The sequence below is a fragment of the Perissodus microlepis genome, chromosome 11, assembly GCF_051167445.1.
Source record: "Perissodus microlepis isolate ML-2025 ecotype Zambia chromosome 11, ASM5116744v1, whole genome shotgun sequence".
NCBI classification, from domain to species: domain Eukaryota; kingdom Metazoa; phylum Chordata; class Actinopteri; order Cichliformes; family Cichlidae; genus Perissodus; species Perissodus microlepis.
This window is the reverse complement of record NC_140471.1, coordinates 34,089,510-34,116,891: the sequence shown is the minus strand read 5'-3', so window position 1 is coordinate 34,116,891 and position 27,382 is coordinate 34,089,510. Positions and strand designations below refer to the sequence as shown.

Sequence of the window (27,382 nt, the reverse complement as noted above, 5' to 3'; positions counted from 1 at the left end):
ACAGCACTCTCACACTAACTGGCACAAAACCTTAAAGGAAGTCATACAGAAAGTCAAACAAGTTAAACTGGCTGTCCGTCATGTGAAGTATAAATCAAGAGTCACTGCTGCTCTGTCTTTATTGCCACATGTAACTGCAAAACAGTGTGCAAATAAGCCCATGACCATCAGCTCATAAAACTTCATGTTGCCAGCGTCATGACAAACCCTGTTACACAAGTAATATGAGTGTCTAGTTACAACTCGTCATTTCAGATGACAGCAGGGCATGCAATGCTTCAGAAGGTGAAAAAGCTCATGCACCACTACACACAGTTTTGTAATCATTCATTAACAATAAAAGAGCTTGCAAACTAAATTTGAGTGAAATACAGTTTAGCACGCTGGCTCAAACAAAGCCTTTGTTAATATGAAGGTAAGCGCGACTGCTTTGTACTGAGTTTAGGTAAAAAGTCTTTGGTTGATATAAATGTAAGCATTGTCCTGTTATTTTTTGATAAAGCAAAATGTATTTTAAAGTTAGCCAAACTAAAACCAACTTTAGAAAAAAGTAGCAATTAAAAACATTTCAGCCCCGGTCTTGGTGATTTCCCTTCGAGAACAAAACCTCTTGAGTGGGCACCATCACCATCAGTGTCACTGTGACCCGAGGCTACTGTGAACTCCCAACCACATAACATTTGAATCCTGTTAAGAGATCTGATGCATATGATACACTGCAGATTACAAGCCACATATTTAAATTTGGATCAACCAAATTCAAATGGTTCGAGGAAAATCAAAGAGCAATAACTCAGTAATGTTTGTTTTGTTCCGTTCCACTGGATGCAGGCTGAGCTACTGCCTGTTTAGTGCACTGAGAAGGCAATTTAATAGACTGTATACCTGTGCCTATAATCCACATATTTACAAAGCAGCAGAGCACTTTTTGTTTTCAGTCTTCATTTTTTTTTTTTTTACTTTTACACCCTGCCAGTTTGGAAACTGACTTGTAGTCAGAAGGATGCTACACCCCTCTTAAAATACTCGCCTGAGGTGCTCTCTCTGCTGCTGTATGCATCAATATAATATGTTCCTTCAAGTGTTGAGGACTTGTATAATGAAACCTGACACAAACCCTCAGAAAAACTGAGCATCATGGTAAATAGTTGCCACCATGAACTGATGGGCAGCTTTATCACTTTAATTACCAACAGTGAGCTAATGGGTGCAAATATGAGGTGCGGTCAAAAACTTCACTGACTGCGCCTATGAAAATAAAAATGTTTAAAATGTTTATTAATTGTTCCCTTCATTGCATTCATATTAGTTGACCAATGCCGCAATATATGAATCCCTGTGATTCATGTCATCCTGAATAAAACAAAGTTGTTTTCTTCAAATTACAGACATTGTTAGAAAAAAAAAAAGAAGGATTATTTAGGACATTATCTAACAACTTCTTGGCATAATTTAGTCAGATACATCACGCCCAGTTTTAAAACACTAAGAAGGCAACAATTAAAATGCTCACCTTGAAGTTTATAACCTATATTTTCAACACTTTCTCTTTCTTTACATTTTAAACTACGTAACAAAAAAACAAAATAGAAAAAAAAAAATCTCTGTTGAGAAGAAAATCTATTTTTCCACGTTCGTGGCCAAAATTTGGGCTACTTTCGTAGTGACGGTTAGCAAAGCTTTGAGAGTGACGCATTTAAACAGGAAAAAGGATTCATGTCTACAGCTCTTAAGTTGTCCAGCATAGTCATGCTGACAACCAAGAAAACTAAGCTAAAAAGAAGTGACAACCCACTGTAGTTTAATTCTGGTTTTTTTTTAATTAAGCAGTTTGAATAATCAAAATAATGCTGTTGAATTGTAACCATCCTAATGATTCACAGCACCACCAAGCCCTCCTGTCTCTAAATGTAGACTTCTTGCACCCTTTAGAGGTGAAAAATATTTACTTTATGTATATAGACACAAATCAGTACATATGGAGACTTGAAAATTCAGGGACATGAAAATAAGATTTGGAAATTGATCAAATTAACACACCGAAAGCTGTGATCATGTCACAAACTGCCATGAGACTTTGCTGGAACGTACTGATCATACCTCAGAGTTATCGAGCTGCAAAAGTCACTCGCAGAAAAGACAAATATTACAGTCAAAGTGCACTGGTAGTTTCATTCAACTTTCCACACTGGTACTGATCAGCAGTTGCTTGTGTGTCCTACATTTCAAGCATCATCCTTCACAGCCACTGGAAACAGTGAGTATGGGTGGAGGGCTGAATGTGTTTCTTTTTCCTACTACACCATACCTAACTTCTCAACGAGCTTCCTCTTCACTGCTGTGTGTTTATTATGTGTGCGTTTTGTTTTTAATCATAATCAGCAGTCAAAGCACACCCAGCCTGGCCTTCTGGATGGCTTTGCAAAGCGTGCAAATTTCAGAGAAGACATTTGCAATTCTATCTGCTTTTACAGACAGAAGTAAAATACTGGTGTTATTGAGATCCAAAATACATGTGTGAAGGTCATGTGCCTTTAAATAGCCACTATATATTTTAAAATACATGTAACACCAATAGAGAGATGAAATGTGGAAATACTGGTTTTAATTGCACTCCTTTTGCCTAAGAGATCCTTGACTGCTTATCATTTGCTATTTAAATAACTTATTAAATACAAATGTTTTTCCTAGGTACCCATACTTCTTCACACAAAGACATTTTGTGTATATAAAGGATATTATCCAGTGGTTTTATACGTCAAACAAACTTTGGATCAAAGTGAGCTGTACATACCCTGCTCACTAAAATGACTTTTGACACCCCTGCTGTAGGCCAAATACACTGAAGAACTTGTACCTCTGTCCTACTTTTCATATAGGCTGTCTGTCCTGGTGTCCCGGCAAACAAAAGAGTCCACAACTACAAGACCTAAATAATTCAAGGCAGAGTGCAACCTAATACTTTCTCGCTGTGGTGATGTAGAGAAAAATATGCCAAATAAACCTAGTTCTAGTTTCAGAATGAGTAAAAAGCAGTGAACCCTGTGACCCGTCAGCTCAGGCAGGAGTCTCACACCGAGTTAGATGCTTATTCAGACTCAATAAACCCAGTTGTTTTGGTTAGAAATTGTGGTGTGTGAAGAGCTGGCTCTGGTAATTTCCTGTGAGCTGGTCTTTTAAGTCAATGTTACATCACACATGCACCTTAAATAAAAGGCGGACTCCGATAAGCTGGATCGTGACTAGAAGCTCCCAGAAAAAACGAGATGATGATTTAACTTACTTCCACAGGCAGATGCACAACTACTAAAGAGATCAGCTGAAATTGATATCAGTGTTCACACTGCTTAGCTGACAGCTTATAAAGCTGAGGCAGTATTCAGAACCCAGTTCTGCTCTGCGCTGAATCCTAACGCTACACACGATGATGGCTTGTCCCCACTGCTGACTCTGAGCCAGCTTTTAATGGCTAGAACTATTCTTTGAAGAAGAAATATCAGGGAACAATAAACATGCTTACATAAACGCATTTGAGGCGTTCAAACGCATGAGGTTCATGCACCGTTCAAACATATCCCACTAACTTTATTTGCACCCATTAGTAATTATAATCGTCCATTTAAAGTCTGCCAGACATGCGCATGAATGCTCACCATAAAGAAGTCCTGTACATTTTTTTCAGTTATTAGAACGAACCGTTACCTTTGGCTAGCAAGTGGCTACTTCAAGCCTGGCTAATCAGCAGCAAGCTAACGGTAGCTTACGTTAACGCTAGGAGCTGGAGTATCCCTCTACTGCTTACCTTTAGCGGCCTCGCAGATGTTGTTTTCATCGTCCCATTCAGTTTTCCAGCAAGTGCCAACTTGTAAGTAGCAAATACGTTTCCAGTACCAACGACTTCTAACTTTTTAGTGTCCTCATATGGAGAACGGTGCGTAAAATCCCAAACCGGACCACCAGCGACAAAGTAATTTCTCCACCACTTACAACAACAACGTCAACCAAAGGTTTCAGACGGCCCCCGAGAGGACTCGGCCAATCAGAGGCGGGAGTTTTCTTTTATTGACGTTTATGAGAACCAATGGTCGGGCTAGAACATTTTGACTGACGTTCCCCATTAGAGTAAACACCAAATGAGAACGCCAAACATCCGCCTGCCAATTGGCTGCAAGAAAATGAGAGGCCAGTGGGTTTTTTGTGTCAGCAGCCAATGACAGTGCGGCACTCAGGCCAGAGTGACAGGTGCTTTGGAGTTAACAAAATAGCTGGGGCGTCACCGTGGCCGGGATGAGGTCATCCAGGATGATGTAAACCCTACGTCATTAGCGATGCTAAATAAAACGCAGCAGGGAACACGTCTGAGCGTAATCCATCTTTTCTGGAACTGTACAAACACTAATAAACTGTGACAAAACGTGTACATTTAGCATGGTTAATATTGCTTGCAGCTTAAGAGTTGTTTTTTATAGGTCTCGGTACTTTTCATGACCATTAATGTCAATTTTCGCATGCAAAACGTTTTTTTGTTGTTTTCAAAAATAAATGGAAGTACATGTCAAACTTTTTCTACTCATGACAGACAAACTTAGTGTTTCGTTAAGATGTTTTAGGGAATAGCTCACCAGGTTTCTTAAAAGACATTTAAAGCTCTTCCTTGCCCTTGAATGATTCATGGGGGATTGTTTAGTGGCTTCCTCTGAAAATGATCAGGTGCAAGGACTGCACTGCAACTGAGTGAAAGAAAAGGAGCCAATGAGAGCATGAGGGTGGGAATGGATGTTTGTATCTGTGTGTGCCTGTTTGTTTGACGCCACCTCTCTCTAGGGACATCTCAGGCCCTCCAAGGTATGGAGGCCTATCTCCCTCCACCACTTCCCCTACCAGTGGCAGACGCCCTCAGACATTGGTGGTTCTTTGTGTCCGGGGATGGGCGTCACTCCTGGTGGCTGCTTGTTGGCGCCTGGAGCCTGGAGCTTACTCGGGCTCCTTCGGGGGTGGGGTGCCCTTGGCCTCTCGGCCTGGGGCTCAGTCACTCTGGCACAGCTGGCTGCCAGCGGAGCTCACAGGCATGTCACTGCAACCCCCTGGCTTCTGCTCCGCGGCTGCTGAGCGACCCCTCATCTGGGACTCTCCTCAGCTCTTTCCGGGAGAGTGGCACGGCTGCCCCTCCGTTGGTCTTCCTTGGTCTCCTTCGCTCTTGGGGCCTCTGGATGTCTGGAGCCTTGATCTCCTCCATACCTGCTTCATGCCCAGGAGGACGGGACTATAACTCTCCCCACACCCTCTAGCAGATCATTACATGAAGGAACCTTTTAAATACAAGCGCGCCCACACTCACAGGTGTACACACAGGTGCTCACACAAACAAACTACACCCTTTTTGGCTGCTACCTCAAAGCTCACTGTGCGCTGTCGATCTTAGGTGCTGCACAATATTTAATATTTAGTGTTATATTCACATAGATCATCGCGATGATGTTGTTTATTATATTGCTCTTTTTCTTTGCTTGTTTTCTCTTTTTTCTTTCTCAACAGGTGATCCAAGTGACTGATATATGTATTTTTTGTCTGTTTTTGCCCTTTATCACCGTCCCAAAGGTGAATCAAATAGGCCAATACGGCAAGGCTGGGATGGTCCATTTGGTAAAGTAAATCCGTTGGGCATCTTTCTTTGCCTTTAGACAACAATTCTGATGGCAAAAGAACCAAATGAGACAGGCAAAAAAAAAAAAAGAAAAAGAAAAGGAGCCAATGTCCCCACCAAAAAACCCAAACCCTTGAATAAATATAAAGAAATAAGAGGTAACTTTTACACACCACGACACTAAGTTACACACTTAATTAACATGAAAGGTAAATTTAACTTATTTCGAAAGTAAAGATAACCTATACATTATCATTTTCCCTTTCATAAAGTATTATATATGTAAATCCTAAATGTTCTTTTCTACATTCTTCATATGTATATGATGTCTATATATGCTTATATTATCTATCTATCTATCTATCTATCTATCTATCTATCTATAATTTCATGCAAAATGAGCTGGTAGGCTGATTTCTCTGTTAACTGTTATTTTGAAAACAAAAAGACAAACAAATCATAGGTTTACATTTTAAAAAGTTTAATTTTCGCTAGGTTATATAAAATAAAATCCAAGTTACAATGAGCAAACAGAAAGCACTGTGAGGGATTCATGAAAACCATAAACATGTACATGTCTGTCTGAAAGTAAAAGCACAAATTCTCTGTTAGATCCAATTGCCCAGCTACACAACGTTTACTGAAAATATTGTACAAAAACTCCAAAAGTTGCTTCGTAGGAAGGCATTAGAAGCCTATTAACTGGTTATCAAAGTGATGACTTCCTCCATTCAACGCCGCCTCCTGTCTGGACTTCTGCTGCGCCTCCGTCCACCAGCCCTAAAACAAAACACACATTAAATCAAAAAGGGAAATCTTAAAATAAATAAATAAATAAATTCAAAAATCATCGAGTTTCACTTAACTACACTGTCAATATGGGTGGTAAAATGAAAAAAATTTTTTTTTATTGTTGTAATTTATTTATTACCCTATTAAGCTGTGTTTTATGTTTTACCTGCTTTAACATTAACTACAGCATAAATAAAGTATATTTATAGTAACTTGTGCAATAGCTGTGACAGTGACTTAAAAAGGTGTAGTTTATTTTTCTTGTTTAAAAACATGTTTAAAACTAGAGTATTAGAAAAATATATTAATCAAGAATGAAGAGAGCAATATTAATAATAATACAGAAAGTCTTGGTTGTTTTGCGTGGATTATCGAATTATTACGAATTATTATTGTGAAATTTAATTTACTTACTTATCGAAGATGGAAAGTTTTTTTGTTTGTTTTTTTTACTCTTTTGCTTCGAGCCCTAAATGATCTTTTGTTAAAAGGGTTGGCATAATAAGCATTTGCTTCAGTCAGTACCTTTTTGATTAGCTTTATCTCGTGCTTTCTTTCTTTGTGGTAGATCTTTATTCTGTATTCATTGAGAGATTTGAATTCTAATCAAATAAATAAATGAAGAGAAACTTTTCAGTAATAATGTAACTAGAAAATGTAAGTGCTGGGTAGAAAGAGGAAAATTCATCACCAATTACATAATAAAATTCTACTTAAATATTACATGTGTTATAGTCAGCCATTACAAAGATTTTTTTTTAACTTAATTTGACTTTTGTGGGGGTTTTCTTTTTTAATTATTGAGTCCCTTCATTTTCTGGTTTTCAACTTTATTGAACCACTGTGTTTTGAATATTGTTTTCTATGTTTGTTTTTTTAAACAATTCGACTTTAGGCTACTTATTTCTGAGCTGTGTTTAATGTTTTGTCATCTGTCACACAGACATTTAAACTAAATTGTATCTTATCTAACTTAAGTAGTCATGTCATCAGTAGTGGCTGCGTGGTAAGAGGGGAAAAAATGATCACTTATGATGACAAAATCCCACTGAAATGAATGTACAGAGTATGTTTCTGTATATGTTTCAAACACTGGAGCTTGTTTCTGCTCCAAGATGGATGAACACACCACCCTCACCTTCTCTTGTTCTTGGGAGGCCCTCTGACAAAACACCAGTCTACACTGATAGGCTGGCCCATCATGTCCTGACCGTTGAGCCCTTCCATGGCTGCTTGAGCCTCTTTGTACGTCTCATACTCAACCAGTGCATAACCCTGGGGACAGAAGACTGTGTGAATTATTGCATATTTATGTACACAGTAAAATCAAATACTTCAGTTATTGGTAGAACACATTCTGACTTTGTTGTACAACAATCTGTTTTTGCTTCAAACCGCCTTTAAGGAAAACTTTTCACGTTCTCCATTCTTAGCTGACAGAGGTTGGGTTAGAATTCCCTTTGGTCCTACTTTACATCAAAAACAATGCTGCCACCTTGTGGTAGAAAAGAGGATGTGTTTCTACATTTAAAAGGAACAGTTTTAATTTGCACTTCCTTGCCCTAACCTAGTTCCCCACCGTTAGACCTGACTGTGCCCCCAATAAATTTTATTTCAGGACGCCTTACTGAAGGATGTCTGCATCCCTGAAATGCAACTGGAAAAGAGAGAAGAGGCATGCTGAAGGACCTATAATCAAAGATGACCAGATGCATCCTCTGCACAAGTGTTTTTCCCGCATGGAATAAGTGTTATACACAGCTGAAATACAATGACAATGGTGGGATGAGGACTCCACAAATAGCTGTTCCTTTGCATTCATGCAGTTGTTTCAGTTTGGCTGCATAAACAATCTTTCTCTACTTTACCATTTGTATGGAATACAAACAAACAAATGTGTAATATCTGTATATTCCTGGATTGAATTTGGTTAAGTTAACCCAACTATAAAAAAGTGTCACAAGCCACTGTTAAACTGACTTATGGGATCATAAAAAACAAACAGCGCACAACAACAAAACACTAAAAGAACAATGAAATGTGCTTTTAGTAAAAATTTGTCATTGTGTGTAAAATTTCCAGTTTGATCCACATCACATGTTAAAAATGAAAACAATCTGATCAGAAAACCAGCAAGCAGGTTACCAATAATTTCATTTTCACACGGACAGAGGAGATGGGATTGTTGGACCAAAACATAATCCTTTACACACATTAAGGACATCTGCAGTATTAAAAATCTTTGGATTTAGGGTTTTGTTTAGCAATAATTAGACCGAGTCAGAGAAATGTTGGTTACTTTTTTGGTAACTAATTTGACACTGGCACTTCTCTTTGTATGAAATCAGTTAAAGTGTGACTCAGTGGATGGTCATGGCTCTGGCTTCTGGGTTTATTTTTCATGGATGGCATCGTGGTGTCATCGTTAAGAGTCAAACAAACATGTTATGCAGCCAGGTGTTGTGTATGCAATGGAAGGCAACAGTGATCTGTCTGGGCTCAAACCACCTTTACCCCAGAATGAAGCAATGTTTTCAACAAGCCATTTTTTCTCCACTCAAACAGAATTGGATGTAAAAACCAGTCAAACAAAACAAAAAGAGCCAATTTAACAGTTTAACAGAAGCATTGTTTGGGGTGTACAATCAACCTGTCTGAAAGATCTACGGAACAACCGCACGCCTCCCATTCCTCAAAGTGTAGCTGCAAACCACACTGAGGTTCAACTCCAAGTAGCGGGCTAGAATCAGGTATCACCAGACGGCGACCCTGTACTAGCCAGGGTTATCAGCTCACGCACGCACACACACAAAAACCCAAACAATAATAGCATGTGGTTCTTGTTGTTGTATTTTTTTTACCTTAAGGTAACCTGTTCTGCGATCGAGGTTGAGATGGAGGTTTTTGATTTCTCCAAACTCTGAAAACTTATCATGGATGTCCTCCTCTGTGGCCTCCTCGTGTACACCCGTCACAAAGAGGATCCAGCCCTCCACAGCTGCAGCAAGGAAAGGAATCAGCATGTAATGAATCAAGTCGCCTCTGTCAGTGCGCCCCAGGGCAGCTGTGGCTACAACGTAGCTTGCCATCACCAGTGTGTGAATGTGTGTGTGAATGGGTGAATGACTGAATTTAGTGTAAAGCGCTTTGGGGTCCATAGGGACTAAGTAAAGCGCTATACAAATACAGGACATTTACCAAGTTGCACTTTCAAGTGTATCAGCTTAAAAAAGACAAAAAAACAAACAAACACTGTATTGGAGTCATAAATAAAAAAAAAATTCTACTTGTTGACAGTGTGATGCCAAAGGTGCTACATTGTAATAAAGCATTTAATGTAAAATAAAAAGTTTTGCTTTGATATTAAGTCAATAAATAACAGTAGTGACACTTTTTTGGAAGCAAGTCTGCTTTTTTGTAAATCTGAATGGATTTCAATGGTACCAGCGTAATCCTTCTTCTTTTGCTGTTGATTAACTCTGAGATTTCTATTCACACATGTAGCTTGGACTTTATACTATTGACCAAACTTATCATTACAGGCATTGCTTACCGGTTACTTTTAGAAAAGTAATGAATTACTTTACTAATCACAAGTTACTTCATCATTTTACTTTTGCATTACTCTGTAACACAGCCTGTGATGCTGTAGTGAAAGGTTTATAAATTGATAATCATGAGAAATTGCACCACACAATTGTAATGAGGACAAACACACAAATTATTTTGTGCTTAAGTATTAAGACAATTACAATTAAGAACATGTATTTAAATATGTTCTAACATGTTCTACCCAGCAGTGATTATCACATCAACAGCAAATGATGTAAGACTACCCAGAAAACCAGTGGTACTTTCTGCTATATCACCGCAAAGCCACAGCCTGCCGTTTCAAGTTCGTGACATAATCCTTTGTTAAACTGTTTCTTTACTTACATCTCTGAGGGCCTGGCTCATCCCCATCTTGCTCCACAGTATCATAGTCCTCTTTGGTTCTGGACCGGGCTCCCTCTTCTGGAAATGTCGACAAAGAAACACTTACTGTACTGCATGCATAAAGTAAGAGAGGCTATGTAAACTATCGCCATCACACCAGGGGTCACTCACCTGAGCCGAAGCCTCGTCCTTTCCGCTTCTTGGCTTTCTCTTTCAGCTTGTGGATGCTCTCTAATGAATGAAAGATGAACAAGTCAGAGCCAGCGCACGCTGCTGCAATGTTCTCTTCACTACAAGTCTAACAACGAACAAAATTCGCCAATTTAATTCAGCTGACTAGGACCATGTTTAACATGCCCGCTCCCCCCAGTTCGATCCGCAAAAACAATTACCCGTTAGCTGCACTAACCGCGAATTAGCGTGTTAGCAGCTGCTAATAACACTCACAATGAGAGTTAAGTTACCGGCCAAGCAAATTTCCCCTTCGAAATGAAACAGGTGAATTTTAAACATCTCTATGTCCGTAGCCTCGCTAACTTGTACGGAGCGACTGAATAAATCAACTATACGGCGCTAACTCGCGTTAGCATGTTAGCATTTATCGGGCCTGCCACCACGCAGTCTAGCTTTTGTTCCGTTTACGAACATGACGGCTGCGATTCGGACCTCAATAATTACACATAATTTGAACGCGGGGACAGTAAAGTATTTGCCACTAACAGTGAACATAATGTTACTACCATCACCATCCTCATCCATAGGAAAGTCCTCGCCTCCCGCTTCATGAAGATCCAGCACGTCCGCCATGATGTCTCTGTGTGTATGCGTCTGACCAACGTAACGTACGTACGCAAAAAGCGCTGAGAGGCAGGCGGAAGTTGCCAGTTTGTATAAAATAAAAGTCAATATATTAAAATACACAGAATAACTAAATAAAGATGAAAATAATTATAAAAAATAAAATAAAAAAATATCATTTTTATCACAGAAAGTAAAAAGGCTCAAATAAATTTACACAAACAGGGATATTTAGGTTTATAATGGTGTAGTTTTAAGATACCTGCACTTACAGCCCTGTGCAACTTGTCATTTCTCCATATTTTGTTTGGAAAAAAAACCCAAACTGGTGCAGTGGTTTATTGAAACATGTGCAAACATACATGGAAATACAGTACACACAAAAAAACAAGTTTATACAACTAACAAGCTTGAGAGGTAGTATTTGGTGTAACCACCTTTATTTAGTTGAACTCTCTTAGGCACCTTTCTTGTCATTTGTGTAAGCCTTCAGGAAAAGTTCTCCAGGCTTCTTAATTTCTTGGAACCACCAGAGCCCCAAAGACTCGAATACAACTGCAGCAATGTGCTGTGAGGCAATGTGCAAAAATTGCAGTGATAGCAGAAGAAACCTGATTCATCTACGAGGACCCCACCCGACTCCACTCACTTCCATTGCAAGTGGAGTGTATGATTTATTTAAAATAAACCTATAACACTGCAGCTAATATTTCAGCACACGTGGTAAATAATATTAAATACTTTAAAGGTGCGTGTTTTGGAATAACTTTACAAAGCCATTTTTGTCCATATAATTTTGAATGTGATCATCAGTATCTCATTATTTTTTACTTAATTTCTTTGAGAACTGTAGGTAATAATTACATATAGTCTGTACATGTAAAACAAAAATGATGTTTTTTAAAAAAAAAAAATCAAATACTTTGATTTTAGCAAGGCAAACAATGGGACATGACATAGACACACTTTACATATATCATAGGGTTTTCTTGCCATTTCCAATGATTTGTTGCTGAGTACATTAGGATTTTGTAGAAAACTTTGTATTTAGTGTTAAATTGTCTTCTTTTAGATTCTGGTGAGACGATTAGAAACATTCACTCACTTGCCGTCTGTAATCTGAAGACTTATTAAACACGTCACATTTGAGGGAAAACAGTGTTGTTTATTTGTGCTCACATCCTGAATTTAAACATTTCCTGTGTTTATTACACTGTCATCTAATCGTGCTTAAAATCCATAGCGAGACAGTGTGCCTGAGGTTTATGACTCACATCTTCAAAAATTCATGCTCATTCAGTCTCTATGACAGAGATGCTGTGATTTCTGATAACACATCCCATTATCTCTCAGTTACTCTTATGCTTTGGCATAAGTATACACAGACTCATTTTCAATTGCTATTCTAATTTCACTGTATGACCTGGAGACAGGAGATGAATGTGTGTCTTTAATTTTAATAATTTTGTCTGCTTATATTACACTTACTGGTGTGAACTGGCTCTAATATGACTTCTGCATCATATGTAATCGTACCTAGTTTACAGGGAATAGCTGTTCTCTGTCATAAATTACAACATAAGATGTGACAGTCTGCTGCTGAAGATAAGGCGAAGGTGAAAAGAGCAGCATTTTTCTTTATCTTGGTCCATATTTTAGGCTTTATTTTGTTGTTGTTTTTTTGAGGATTTATGTTTTGAGTTTGTTGAATTTTACTTTTAACAACTAGGAATATCTTTGTTTGAGTTTTGGTTTTTGTAAAAAACAAAAAAAACAAAACCGTTACAAGACCAACAGAGGGCAGTCATGGATCCACTCGCGCTTTTGACCCACGTGTTTGAAACTCATATAAAAGCTGTTCATGTTGGCATTCTGGTGTCATTCTGGTAAACTGAAAGCTATTCTCACTGTGAACTGAAATCAAGTGTTGGTAGAGAAATGACTTCAAGCAATGTGTAATCTGGTTAAAGGGTAAAAGCAAAATAGTAGAAAGATGAAAGTAGTTCTGATAAACATCTTTAGTAAATGGACTGACACTTATATAGTGCGTTTCTATTCTCGCAAAGCACTCAAAGCACTTTATACAACAAGCCTCATTCATTCACTCATACGAGCTCATACTCATACTTTTTCCTATGCTTTCTTGTATCTTGCCCAAGGAGAGTTGACATGCAGACTGGAACGACTAGAGATCAAACTGCCAATCTCCAAATCAGTAGGTGACCTGGTCTACGTCCGGAGCTACAGCCACCCTTCAAAGCCCCATAGTAAGCATATATTGTATTTAAAAGAAAGTGTGGTAGTGCCTTTAACCTGCACTGTCTCTAAGGGCCAGCAGGGAGCAACTCCTTTTGGATATGATTTAGGGCATTCGAGTCTTTATAGCTAGTCCAGTGTAGTACTCAGAGTGGAATCAAAGCATTTGTAAGATCTGCCAGATGATGGATTTGTTTAAGTATACTAATGTGAATATTGTGTAGAACAGGGGTGTCAAACATGTGCTCCGCAGGCTTACCAAAGGGTCCGGTCTGGCCTGTTGGACGGCTTTGCAAAGTGTGAAAATTGCTGAAATAAAAAGCTCAATTTCACTGTGATCTATAAGTTTTAATGTACATGTTATGACATTAAATTGAGTGTGAAAAATAGACATTGTTGCAAAAAAAGTCCCACTTAAGATCAAATCTTTTTTATTTTTTTTTTTAAAAAATGCATTCTTAAGTGATGGCTATCTCCAATCTCAAACACAAACCAAGGCTATGACAGGTTCAAAGTTTTTAGGCCTCCTAAACTTAAACCTGAACTGAACTTCTAGACCTCTGATGCTGAGCTACTTGTGCAAACTACCTCTGTATTAACATTAACCTCCTAAGACATGAACTCTTCCACAGCATGCATTTTTAATTTCTCTTTGATATTTGGGCATATTGGGGCCCGATGAATGCAAAAACAAAGAATTACCAGATTTTTTTTACACAGTTTTTGTTTCTAAGAAAAACGATAGCCACAAATTAGGATATTTGTTTAAAATTTCGATAGAACAGTTGCAGTATAATGTCCTCGTAAGTGGATATCAGGCCCTTGTAGAAGAAAATTGAGTATTTGGGTATAAATGACCATAAATGTGATGTCCACATATGTGGATGCCAGGTCCTAGGAGGTTAAAGGCAAATCCTCTGTGCGATAAGCTGCATTTGTTCAGTTCCAGTTGTCCAGATCACCACGTATTTTGACTTCAACTGACTTTGTTGCAGTTTCTCACAGTGCAAATGTGGTTTGAAAGAAAAAAATAACACCCAAAGCATTTTGGGCGCTACAACACATCAGACTTAACACAAGCAAACATCACAAAGACAGTTTTTACATGCTACAGATATGAAAGTTTCTTTGTAATCAGTTTATTATGCTCAAAGGAGTGCAGTGCGATATCAGGAGGTACAAAGCCAGGCAGATATGCAGGTTGCCATAGTGACACTACAGACACAGTATGTCCAACCTTGCGTGCTGCTGTAACAATAAAGGGTGAAAAAGGGAGCACAATGGGTTTAAAGAAAAAGATAAGACTTTACAAGTCCAAAGATTTATTCAGCGAGATTAAAGGAACCGTATTTTTTTCCTTTCTCTTGTGCAGGTGTTGCTACATATCCCCATCTTGATTCTTTTGATGTGACTTACCTGGTTTTTGACTGGTCTGCAGAGATGTGTGCCTTCGTGTGAGTATAACAGAGTGAAATGACACTCACCATATGTGTTGGTCAGACTGCCACAAACATATATCTGAAAAGCCCAGTGTATGGTCGCTTTCCAAAAATATGTTACTTAAAAATAGAAAAATGTTAAGCAGTTTCATGTAAGAATGTATACTTTCAACCAAAATGGACCCACAAGTTACATGACAGTTTCTACCCAAAACCACACACTGTATATCAATTATCACATCTAATTGACATAATGCTTCCCTAGTTGCTTACCCTAACCCTAACCATTAAAAATAAATGCCTAACCCTCATCCTAAACCTAACCATAGCCTAATTGTAACTCTGACACTAAAACCACATTTTGAGTCTCAAAAATGCCGTCAATCTTGTGAGGACAGTCACTTTTGTCCTCACAAGTGACTGTTGCTCCTCACAAGTATAGAAACATTTAATTTTTCTGTCCCCACAAAGGTGTCTAAACAGGTACAAACACACACACACGCACGCACACACACACGCACGCACACACACACACACACACACCTGATAATTAGCGACACACATCAACTAATGACTCAAAGCTCAGCAGACAGCTGTTGGGCACAGCGCTTTGTGTTGACATCCGCCTGTCAGTCAAAGCTCCAGAGCCCAAATAACAAACTGTAAGTCCCAATAAAAATTAAACAATTAAGTTATTAAACAAATTAACCCTTTTATATTTGCCATTTAGGTGAATTTAGCTTTTGAAGTCTAAAATGTCTAAAATTACCGGGCTATAAGCATGTCTGTTCCTGCTGTAAAGTTGAGTCTGTGGACACTGGGTAGCTCTTGGAGTGGGCATTTGAAGAATTACAGTTTTTAGCACTTTGGTGATGTTTCATTTTTCCGCCACACAGGTTGCTGCATGTTTATTTTTATCTGTTTGTTCATTTGAGTATTGTGATTTCTGGAAAAATGACATTGCTGCTGCATTTTTCATGGTGTTTGAGCACTGCAAGTCCCATATATTTCCAGTTACAAAAGACAGATATCACTACAGATGGTACCTTTTTTAAATCGGCTAACTCACAGCAAAAGAATTAAGATGGATAAATAGCACAGGGATAAACATACATATTTGATTTTGTTAGTGATAAAATGTGAAACGTCTGAGCTTAATGTTGATTCAACACTTTTAGGCATCATCTAATGAAGTTAGTCAGGTCTCGTATTCATAGATAATCAAAACTGCATATTTTTATATTGTCGGTAATATATAGTTTAATATATAACCCAATGTTGATTATTGAAAAAAGAAAGATACAACTTTAAATGTTCACAAAGACTGACAGGATTTCTAAGGTTATTCTTTAAAAGGTTTTCTTTAACTTACCTTTACATTACCTTGGTCTTGGCCTCCAGTACTACTATGAGGAACCTTGGGGTCATTTTTGGCCAGGATGTTTTCATAACCGTGCATATTTAACAAATTTGTAATACCCTTTTCCTTCTTTTGTCTGTGTAATATTGATAAAATTAGTAACATCTGCCTCAGGGTAATCCTGAAAAACAAGTGCATGCATTTGTTACTTGGAGGCCGGACTATTCTACAACACCTCATTATCAGGTTGTTGGAAAAGCCCCCTGAGAAGCCTGTAGTGTTAGGATGGCTGGGTCGTTGACCCAGAGGTTTGAGTTTATTATATTATTTATCATTTCTAGTCTTTGGTTTCTTTGTCTGTGTTCTGTCTTATGGTTTACGTCCTGGTTCCCTCTGCAGTGCCTGCGTGTGAGTCTGTGTCTTTAGTTCAGTCTGTGTTGTTTAGGGCTGCCACGATTAGTCGACTAGTCACGATTACGTCGACTATCAAAATCGTCGACGACTGATTTAATAGTCGACGCGTCGTTTGAAGCTTTGTAAGATCCCAAAAGATGTAGGAATAAGTAGTAGGATTTAAGAGTGTAATAACGGACTGAAACACAAGATGGCAGCACTGCATGTACAAGGATGCCAGCTGCTGTTAAACCCCGGAGAAGAAGAAGTAGCTCTGTCCCAGAATTCATAGCGCAGCCCAGCTCAGTTTACAACAATGGCGGCAGCTAGTTAGTTTTAAAATTACTCTTATTATTCTTTCTGGGTCACAAAATAAACGTTTAACATATTTTCAGGCGAGAATGTAACTGTGTAAACCTCAAATACCTGCTCAGTTTATCAAGACACCACATATTTTCAAAAGCGCTCCGACGTTTTCGGACACGTCTGTTACCCACTAGCTCACTAGAGCCCGTTTTCAAATCCACCACCGTCTTTCGCTACTCAGGTTAAACATATATAAGTCACTTAGATAACTTAAAAATGTTATTGTTTGGCTTTTTTTTTAGTATTTTATTTGTTCCTGAGTAAATCGGTTTGGCTGAGATTAAAGTTATAGTTTTTACACAGCTGAATAAACGTCAAGCAGACAGCTGATTATCAGAAGTGTGAGATGCTCGAGAATATACTCCGGTGTCCCGTTATATTTTAGATAGCAAGGAGTTTATTAAACTTCACCGAAACAATCTGCAAATTTCATTAAAATTTAATAAACTATCATCTTGTCTTTATTTTTAGTTAGCACATCCCTTACACACTTAAAGCTGTAAGCTAATGATAGTTATATAAGAGCAGATGCTGCTGGTGCAATAAGCTGTACGTTTTACAGCTTATTGCATGATCTGATTAGTCGACTAATGGCAAAAATAATCGGTGACTAGTCGACTATCAAAATAATCGTTTGTGGCAGCCCTAGTGTTGTTTCCTGTTTTATTTTGAAGGTCCATGTCTGATGTTAATGTATCTGGTTTTGCTTTCCCGTTTTCGTTAGGCCTGATTTGCCCCAGCTGTGTTTCCCTCCTGTTACCCATTCCCTGATTGCTCCCTCTGTGTATTTAAGCCCTGTGTTTCTCTGTGTCCGTGTTGCGATCTACTGTTTTCTATGCTGTGTGTTCTGTCTGCTTGCCTGAGTTTATTTGGAGTCTCAGTTTTGTTACCTTTTTTGAGTTCAGCATTAAAGCTGTTTTGAGTTTACATCATGCCTCCAAGCGTCTGCACTTTGGGTCCACCATTCCTGCCTGCACACAGCCTGCACGTAACATGTAGTTGATCTAAAATGCTGCAGTGAAGGTATAAACAAGGAGTTGAAACACAAAATGTCCCGAATGATCAGGCGCCATCACATCTTAAATACCTCACATTATCAGAGCCCTGTCCTATGGATCCAACTCTTTCGATTTTTAGATCAGGCTTCAAACTTTCCTTTTTGATAAAGTTTATATTTAGGGCCGGATCAAGTGACCCTGCACCATTTCTTAGTTATGCTACTACAGGCTAAAGCTGCTGGGATACTTCCATTGATGTACTGGGCAGTTCTGTCAGTCTCCACAGGTTTAAATGGCACTATTGCATGTCATTAACATCTGTCTACTCCCTTGTTGTTTGTATTCTGTCCCTTCTGCCATCCCTGTCAATGGACAGTTAACTGCTGGTTCTGTTGGACATGTCTTCCTGTTAAAATAAACGTTCTTTATCCCCTCTGTTACCAAGCTCTTGTTAACCAGGACTGATAGGTGCAAGAACACCAAGGACTAAGGTGTGTCCCCCGCTCCTCTGCTTGCAGAGTTTCTCTTCTGTTTCTGTTTCTTTGTATGTCTCTAGACAAAGAAGGTATTGCTTGTATGGTTAAAGTAAACACACTAACTTTCTTTTCTTCTTTTTTTAAATGTTTTTCTTATTTTCATTTGCTTTACTTTCAGAAACATCTGTGATTCTGTGCAGTGTGCTTCCATTTTTATGTAATCTCTCTCAGTACTGCCTCACTGACACCCCCCCCCCCCCCCCCCCCCCACACACACACACACATGCTTTTTTATTGAGTAAGATGTATATTTCCACTGATTACAACAGAGTTCATATGATGTAAATGGTTGAAGATCAAATACCCACCATAATATATGATAATCAGTGTATAAGTGAAACAAAATTTCCAATCAACATTTCAGCGTCCACATTTCAACTTTTCTTTTACATAATTTATGTGTGAATTACTGTAAATTCCCCTTTTAAATGAAAGAACTGGCCCCTGCATTTACCAGCATTACACTGGTCTCTACAATGACAGGTTCTCACTATAAGAAAAAACACAGTTTGAAAGGTTTATCATATAATCCTGATAGTTGTTGGATTACTATTATACTGTAATTTTATAGACCTTTTTGTAAACCCCATAAATCATTGTAAAATGAATGAACATAATCTAGATCTTTATTTATATTAAAAAAAACCCTGCATTTTTCACCCTGTTGTCAGTTTTCTTGACATCATTGCTGTACTCTGAACTTATTATTTCTCTCTTTCTTGTGACTTGTATTTTTAAAGCAATTTCTCACAATCAGCAGGTCCAGCATCCAGCCTCTGGTTGAGAGACTGAATATTCTTTAGCGCACAGGCCAAAGCACTGCAGTGCTGCAGGATCAGGTCAAAGCTCTGGTTCAACACACTGGAGAACTTTCAGCAGGTGATGTACTAGACTCCACCTAAACTAAGGCCATTTTATCTACAGAAATAACAGTATTTTCCTAATCCACTCAGAGAACGCCATTATTAACAGGTTTGAAAGCCAGTCAATTTGAGTCAATTTGCTATTTAAAATTTTTTAAATAATCCTTTAACCCTCATCTGTGGATTCAGTGACCAATCGTTAGATCCGTAATTAAATTAAACAGGCACTCATCTGTTCAATCACAGCAACCTTTAGGTTTAGAGAAAAAAATCTCCTCCACAAGCATGTAAAGAGGTAGCAATGTTTTTATTTTTCATGTCGACAGTTTTAGCTGAGATTGAAATACATAGCAAAAATGTTTTCATTAATAAGTTCACAACAAGCTTCCGAAGCAATACACTGTAAAGATGTGCTGCAATAATGATTTTTAACACTTAAGGCAGTTTGCTATTGAAATACTACAGTTTATGATAAAAAGGCAATTCTAATAAGTTTAAGTTAACATTTTGTGTGCTTTCTCTTTGTAATCATCTCACATCAAAACAGAAAGGAAGGAAAAATACATCACCTTCCACAGGCCCTCCATTTATGGGCCTGGACTCAATCCTTATACAAAAGGCATTTAAATATAGATATCATTCTGAAACAAAATAGAATATAAACTCTTGACAATAGCAAAGAAAAAGGCTGATATCCTTTCCATCTTCACAGTAGCATTGGTATTTTGCATGCTACGAATGAGTTTTATTGCAAACAGTACAGTATGGGTCCCAGTTATAATAAAAATTAAGCTTGTGATCCAAACTTATGCCATTTCTAAATCGGGATAAAGGTTTACACAACCTCCTTTTATTCTAATAGGTCTGCTGCACACAATAGTAAGGTATCAGAGTGCTTCGCTTTCTATGGAGGAGACTGGAGGACTTTACTTTTTTTAAAATGCAGTGTCTGAAAAGAAAATTTGTGTGCCCTGAAAAAACGTACAGACATGACTTAGTCCTGCAGCTTGTGTCACACAGCAATGAGGGAGACAATGATTTGTTGTCCTTTTAAACAACAAACAACAAAATCACTAGTCTTCCATGCTGCTGTGGACTTCCACATCCACACAGTTAAGGGATTCACTTCTTTCACCCCTCAAGCAGCTTCTTTCCTTAACTTCAAATACAATAATTTTTATTCCTGATGCAAAAAGCATCAGTTAAATAATCACAGGGTTAAGCAGCTAAGTACATCTGAATAAAACACAGTTAACACTGTTGGGTTCTTCTAGTCTTGATGTGTCACTGCCAAGTTTTGGGCCATACTCAAGGTGGCCTCCTTGAGCTAACATACAATCCAAATCTTCCTGTAAAGACAGGCGCGGCTGAAGGAGCTTTCAGGGAAACCACCTTCAACCCAAAGTTTCCACAGTTGAAGGCCGGAGCTTCACAGCAGAACTGGCTGTGCTTGGCGGCCTTCTCCTTGTGCTCACAGAGATTAAATGATTCAGTTGGCAGCCTGTCAAGAAACCATCTGTAAAAGTGCTTGAAACCAGTATCAAAAGAAACACGCTTAAAAAAAAAGACAAATTGTGTGGGTTATTATTTCAATTACTGCAGTTATCTCTGTGTGACCATTATCTTTCATCTGCCATTTTTCGTATTTGAAAGCAGGAATCACAAAGCCTTCATCTTACATCTCTGCTGGCTTGAATACAGAATTTTATTCCTTTTTGACTCTAACTTGTATTATTAAGTACAATTTTACTCCTGCAGTTTCTCTCTTTAAATATGGAACTAGCGGTGGGTTAAGTGTTTGCGAGCGTGATGTTCTGGAGGAAGGACGAGGCCAAAAGGATGGACGAAGGCACAGAGGTTTGAGGCAGGGCCCGGGGTCATCGTCAGGGTTATCTGCCGGGTACAAACTGTGTGATCCAAGGCTCAGCGCGGCTCCTGACCACCCTGCAAGCTGAAACAGAGAGAAAACACCCTCTAACCAGCTGTCGTGTGGTGTTCTTATGTGCCAACATCAACATGAATAAACTCAGCTGTCCATCAGCAATGTGACTGCAAGAAATGAATGGCATTTCAGAACGTAAGGACTCCTCTGAAATGATATGAATAGATTTAAAACATTTAGCACAACAATTGGAAAAAAATCCCTTCTGGTTAAAAGCAGCTTCACAACAGAGTAATGTAAAATGCTGCAGTGTAAGGAGAGCAGCAGTGTGCCTGGTAATTGCTTTAAGTCATATTTTAAGGAAAAAATTTCAAATCTCTGCTCAAATATCAGACGAAGCTTCTATTCTTATCGCATAATGAACAATTCATAGAAAACAGGATATTCTAATATTTTCTTTCATTGTTTAGACCAAACTAGAAAATAATCTCCAGATTAATCGATAAGAAAAAGATTATTAGTTGCACTCTTGGAAGCAGGAACAAGCGCGAACACTCTGAGGCTGTGTGATCTGTCGCCACAGGATTTTCTTCATTTTCCGTCAGTTTTCGTTAAATACTTTAGGAATCTGAAAAATCTGTGTATTATTTTCCACGAGAAAGAAAAACAACACCTTTATCTCCCTGAATAAACCAACTGCATTAATTTAACGCTGCACTCTGTTCCACAAAGTCAACAAAGTCTGCGGGATGCAGGGAAGTTTTTTTTTTAATGTCATCGATAATGATCAATAATTTCACATCAATAGGAGCATTTTGGACCTCTGCAGTCAGCTTTTGAGGGCGGACGGTCTTTTCTTATTGGCAAATTGCCATTTTGTTAATGCTTTAGCTGCATAGGCACATATTACAGCAATGGAAACATTGCGGTTAATGAATTACACGGGCATGTTAGATGCTCGTGTTATTTAAGACCAGCGCTTTCACTTTATTTGTTATATTAGAGCAATAAGCCTATATATTTAAATGCTTGCAAGGGAAAGAGCAGTTTGCTGTGAGATTATCCTCTTTAGTTCAAGCTGATAAAAACAGTTAATGGCTCAAATCTTGATTTTTTTTTCTGCCCCTTCAATTTGTGTAAAATTTCAGTGTGTAAACTGATTCCAAGTACGTTTAAATCCCACTATTTATGCAGAGAATGTAGTAAGTATTTACTGAAACTTGAGAGCACATCAGCCAATAGCGCTGCCATCTCACCAGACCATCTGAGTGAGTGTGTGTGTGTGTGTGTGTACATACAATGAAACCTGATTCACTTGAGTGTGTATACATGTACAGAGTGTAAGATGCATGCCAGTCTTAGGTGTGTGTGTCTTAGACAGTATTATTAGTGCATTTAAGCGCCTCTCATAGTGAATAAGTGAGAATAGCCTGATTTGTCAGGATGTTACATCTCTGTGCAGCAATTTGATGCCAAATGCGAGGATGCAGACACAGAATGGACCAGTTGCACAATTGAAAATCAATAAGAGAAAGTCGGTGACATTGACAGACAATGGCAAGATAGTCACAAATTATTAGTCTTTGGAAAAGCAAACCTAGATTTCTGCAACGGAAAAACTAAAAACGCAAAATATTTAAAAGGCGACAAACGAAAGATAAGAAAAACAATACAAGAATATTCAGTGTAATGAGACACGGATTTCTTTCACGGTAAAATTGGTGGCACTTACCATTTCTGAATTAGACACCTGGGGTCATCCACAAGGGCGTCGATTCCTGGCGCACAAAAAAGAGCAATTTCACTGCACGAAGAGAAAGAAGGTGAAAAAACCCTTTACTTTATAAAGGAGAATTGAAAAAAATTTCAAAGGCTCTCAGAAAAGATGCTGAAATGATTGAGTTGGGGGGGCGGGCGGTTGAGAAAATGGAAGCGTTGAGGGGGCCAATCGGTGAGATCTAAAGACAACAGAGTCTGTATTGGCCTCTGAGGAAAAAGGCACAGTCTGTCTCCATTGCCCAGTGGAGAACACTGATAGATGTGTTTTTGCTGGCATGGGTTATGTTTTTACTCAGGACTGACAGACAGACAGCCCCCATGCACACAGGTGCTATTCAAGGAAACTGTGTAAAAGTGACGTCACTGAGAAAAATCTAGCCCATAAACCTTTTCAGCACTTAAGCTCCGCCCACTACATGTTGCTCTGTTCATATTTTTTTCCCATTTTCTCCATTTTTCTCTCTCTGTATCTCCACATCTCTGCGCTCTTTGTCTGACTATCTTTGTGGGTTTAGCTCTCGCTTTATCAGCCTCTCAGTCCATAAAGTGCATTTCAACAAACTAGGAGGCCATAAACACTTGCAGTAAACCTACAACTAATCTCTTTATCTTTCCATTCCTGTCTTCATCAATCTCTTTATCTGCCTCCATCTCTCTCTCTTTCTGTCACACACACACACACACACACACACACACACACACACACACACACACACACACACACACACACACACACTACAAATCACTGAGTGTTTGTTTTCATTCCTCGCCGGCACAATATGTTTGTTGGACTTTTGCAAAATGCACGCAGCTCCTGATGTGAAACCAACAAACGAAGCTTACCCTAATTTTCATAACCCTCCAATTTGGAGCGAGGCTGCCTCTCTCGCTCCTTCTCTCTCTCTCTCTCTCTAATGCTGAAACACCACTTTGTGAAATTACAGTACAATTTTGAAAAGTAGAAACAGGCAGCAGGCAATTCAGGTGCTCAGCCTCCGCAACAATGGACTGCTGGCCTTGGTGATGGTTGCTAGGCAATGGAGGAAATACAATGGCCTCCTCTGAAACCAAAGGCCCTTAAGTGGACTGACAGGAGCGAAGGCACACACACACACACACACACACACACACACACACACACATATATACACGAACTCACAAAACGGAGCGATGCAGGGAGGAGGAGAGTGCAAGTGAAGCCGTGCACCTCTATGCATAGACGCTCGACCGAAATATTGCAGTTACCTGCTCCTGACCGGGTTGATCAGGCAGGAATCTGTTCGTATTTGGAAATCAAATCCATGGATACGTCCTGGACACATCTGTGCATATATGAACCGTGCCACATGCACGTACTGAAAACACAAGTTGAGAGGTCTTTCTGTTTTTGCACACAGCTTGGGAAAACCCGATAGTGGCAGATAATGTTTCAGACAGAGCGATGTATTGACCAATCACATGGTCAATACAGCAACAATCAGTCTGGCAGGCTGTCTGCCCCTCCATCTGTCTGTTATTTTTCCTTATCCACCGCTCCGTCCTTGCATATCACCATTTACCTGCTGCCTCTTTCATCAAACATCCACCCAATCAACCAGCTAATGAATCAATAATCTGAACATAGTCACCACTTCAGGGAACGTAAACTTGCTCAAGTACTGTACTTGAGTACAGTTGTGAGCTACTCACTCCCTTATATAGTGTATATCTAACACTTCACCTATGCAGAGTCAGAATACGATAACAATTAGGATTTCCCCAGGAGGGAATTTAGACATTACTCTCAATCATTCGTCACAGTTCAGGGGAAGTTCCTCAGTAGATCCAGCGGTTAACACCACTGTATCGCAGGCTAGTAGCAATATAAAAGGATCTTTTATACAGGCTCATGGTAGAACAAAATATTAAAACTTTCCAAAAGATAACCAGAATAACAAAAGGTAAAGAAAACAATAGAGGATTTAAAAAAAATGGAGGGGGAAAAATGTGATGATCTTATAGAGATCAAGGTTGTAGGTGCTGAAATGGCGTTTTCTGTTCTGGAGTATTTATTCACGATTTATTCACATTGTCCTGTGTGAGCAGTTTGGACAGGCACTACAAAGAGGTCGAGTGTGCGTTCACCGCTGCCTGATAAATGCAGTGCATGGCTCATTAAAAGACGTTTAATTGTAATAAAGAAGAATTGTAAAAATAAAATAAAGACAATTTATGATTTATGGTTCTTAAGGGAAAAAAGTGGAGTCTGCGTTTGTATCTCACCCTCAGTTTCCTCTGTGGTCTTCCTCTTTCCCCCAGCCTAGCAGCTCCATCTTTGACATCCTTATATATTCATGATCCCTCCTCTGCACATGTCCAAACCTTCTCAGGCTCACCTCTCTAACTTTCTCTCCAAACAGTTCAACCTGAGCTCTTCCTCTGTATGTATGTCTCCCTGTATACTCATTTCTAATTCTGTCCATCCCACAGAACACTTCCAGCTGTCTTTTTCTTTGTGCCACCAACTCCAAACCACACATAGCAAGTCTCATCACCAGCTCATAAATCTTTCCTTTGACTCTTTCTGCTACCGTTCTGACACTGGTCTCCACCCACTCCAGCCTACCTCTCTTGTGCACTGTGCCTTGACCCCAGGTATTTAAACTTGTTTTGCTCTCTAATCTCACAACTGATCACAAAGTTGTCTGTGAACATTATAGTCCACAGAGACTCCCTTTTTTAACCTCACCTGTCAATTACTATTGCAAGGTGTAACCTCAGCCCCATCTGTCACTCCTACTGCACACCACTACTGTCTCACTATCCTCATACATGGCCTGCATCAGCCGCATGCTTTCCTGCCACTCCTGGCTTTAGTTCCAAAGCTAATGGAATATGAAACAGGAATAAAATCAATGCATACAAGACAGCTTCAGAATACTATCTAAAGGCTGAAACCTTATCAATGTGCACATCTCAAATATGCAACAGAATATGTCCCCACGCCCCAAACAAACAAACACACACACACACACACACACACACACACACACACACACACACAATCTTTTAGTCTTTGCCAGGATACAGGTGGGTTTAGTCTCCATCCGCCCTTGTTCATTACTTCTTAGCGGATGAGTCAGTGTTTGACTGATAGCAGCTGGACGGTTGAAAGCTCTGCAGGAAAAGGAAACAAGAGCGAAAAATATGTTAGCAAAGTTGGCTGAAGTGTGAAACTCCAAACTTCTGTTTAGACTTTCTGGTTTTTGAAAGAACCACAACAACTTTCAAACGGACTGAAGTGACATTTGCCGGTGAGTTTTCAAGCTGTGCTGCAGCGGAGTAGCTAATTAGCTATCAAGCCTGCTAAGTGACAGCAGCTCTGCCTTTTCCTCAGTGAAGGTTTGTTTAGTGGCAGTTTTATTTGAACGGGAATGTCAATAAGTGTGCTCATATTTGTAAGTTGATAGGAATATTATATTATTATTTTACATTAGGATGTTATTACCACATGGGCTGCTGTTCAAAGGTCGCGGTTCTTGATTGAGTGGTAGCAGGCTACCAGAGGCCTGCACTACAAAGCAGGATTTAATCTTATCCGGGTACCTTTAGGGTTAACTCCGGGTTTTCAGTACGACGAAGGTGATTCAGTTTTTTACCGGGTATATCACCATGGCAACTTATGCTACAAACTAACCTGTTTCGGAGGTGACGTTACAAATGTCTTTTTTATTTTTTATTTTTTAAACCTGTCCTGCAGGCAGAATCATGGTCTGAATGCTTTGTTGTGCCAAACACATTTGCTTTTCCAACACTCTCTGTAGACTCTCTCTTCTTAATGTTTCTATTTTATTTATTAATTTTATTTTATTATTCATATTATTGCCTGTGGGGATATTATGCTGGAGCGGACTGGGGGTGAAGGCCAGATTGGCTAAAAGAAGAAGAAAGCAGAGGAATAGAAAAAGAAAAGGGACAGAACAAAAAAGAGAAAAGGAGGAGGGTGAAGCAAACTGACACGCTGGGCCACTGCTGCAGACCGAGCTCTCACCCAGGAGAGCTGACAATCTGAGGATACACGTCCTGATGCCTGAGCTCCCACAGTCAAGGGTGGGAGTACCAGGGGCCAGAGGCAGTGGGCAGCCGACCCCACTGCATGCTTTCCACTCCACGGTGAGCCAACGATGGGGACTTGCACCTCTCAGAACCGCTCAACACCCGGCAGAGCCCCCACCGCACAACAAAGAGGCCCAAGCCACCCTGGAACAGAGTCTCCAAGGTAGCAGACGAGCAACACAACAAAAAACGCCCAGTCAGGTACCCCGCCCCAGGCAGGGTATATGAAATACGGCTGTAGAAGA

General features: G+C 39.3%; 2 protein-coding genes and 1 long non-coding RNA gene across 5 annotated transcripts in view; all 3 read right to left on the bottom strand.

Moving 5' to 3' along the window:
- Positions 1-4,040, bottom strand: part of otud7b (OTU deubiquitinase 7B) — a 45,582-nt gene extending 41,542 nt beyond the window's left edge. For both annotated transcript variants that reach the window (XM_084944345.1, XM_084944346.1), the window contains exon 1: positions 3,803-4,040. The gene's annotated coding sequence lies outside the window, so the exon portion shown is untranslated. The remainder of the gene's footprint in view (positions 1-3,802) is intronic.
- Positions 4,041-6,108: 2,068 nt separating this feature from the next.
- Positions 6,109-11,227, bottom strand: rbm8a (RNA binding motif protein 8A). Of its 2 annotated transcripts, none has more exons than XM_084944723.1 (6): positions 11,113-11,227; positions 10,544-10,603; positions 10,373-10,450; positions 9,298-9,434; positions 7,575-7,711; positions 6,109-6,424 (listed from the first exon to the last, which is right to left on the bottom strand). In XM_084944723.1, the coding sequence occupies exons 1-6, from the start codon at positions 11,177-11,179 to the stop codon at positions 6,376-6,378; spliced, it is 528 nt and encodes a 175-aa protein (XP_084800849.1). In that variant the 5' UTR covers positions 11,180-11,227; the 3' UTR covers positions 6,109-6,375. The 2 variants fall into 2 exon arrangements, with proteins under 2 accessions (XP_084800849.1, XP_084800850.1); XM_084944724.1 differs by having other exon boundaries at positions 11,119-11,221.
- An 8,442-nt stretch (positions 11,228-19,669) lies between these two features.
- LOC146378332 (uncharacterized) lies at positions 19,670-23,302 on the bottom strand. The gene is made up of 2 exons (XR_014801572.1): positions 22,996-23,302; positions 19,670-21,332 (listed from the first exon to the last, which is right to left on the bottom strand). It is a non-coding gene; the product is annotated as an uncharacterized LOC146378332 (long non-coding RNA).
- Positions 23,303-27,382: the final 4,080 nt, after the last annotated feature.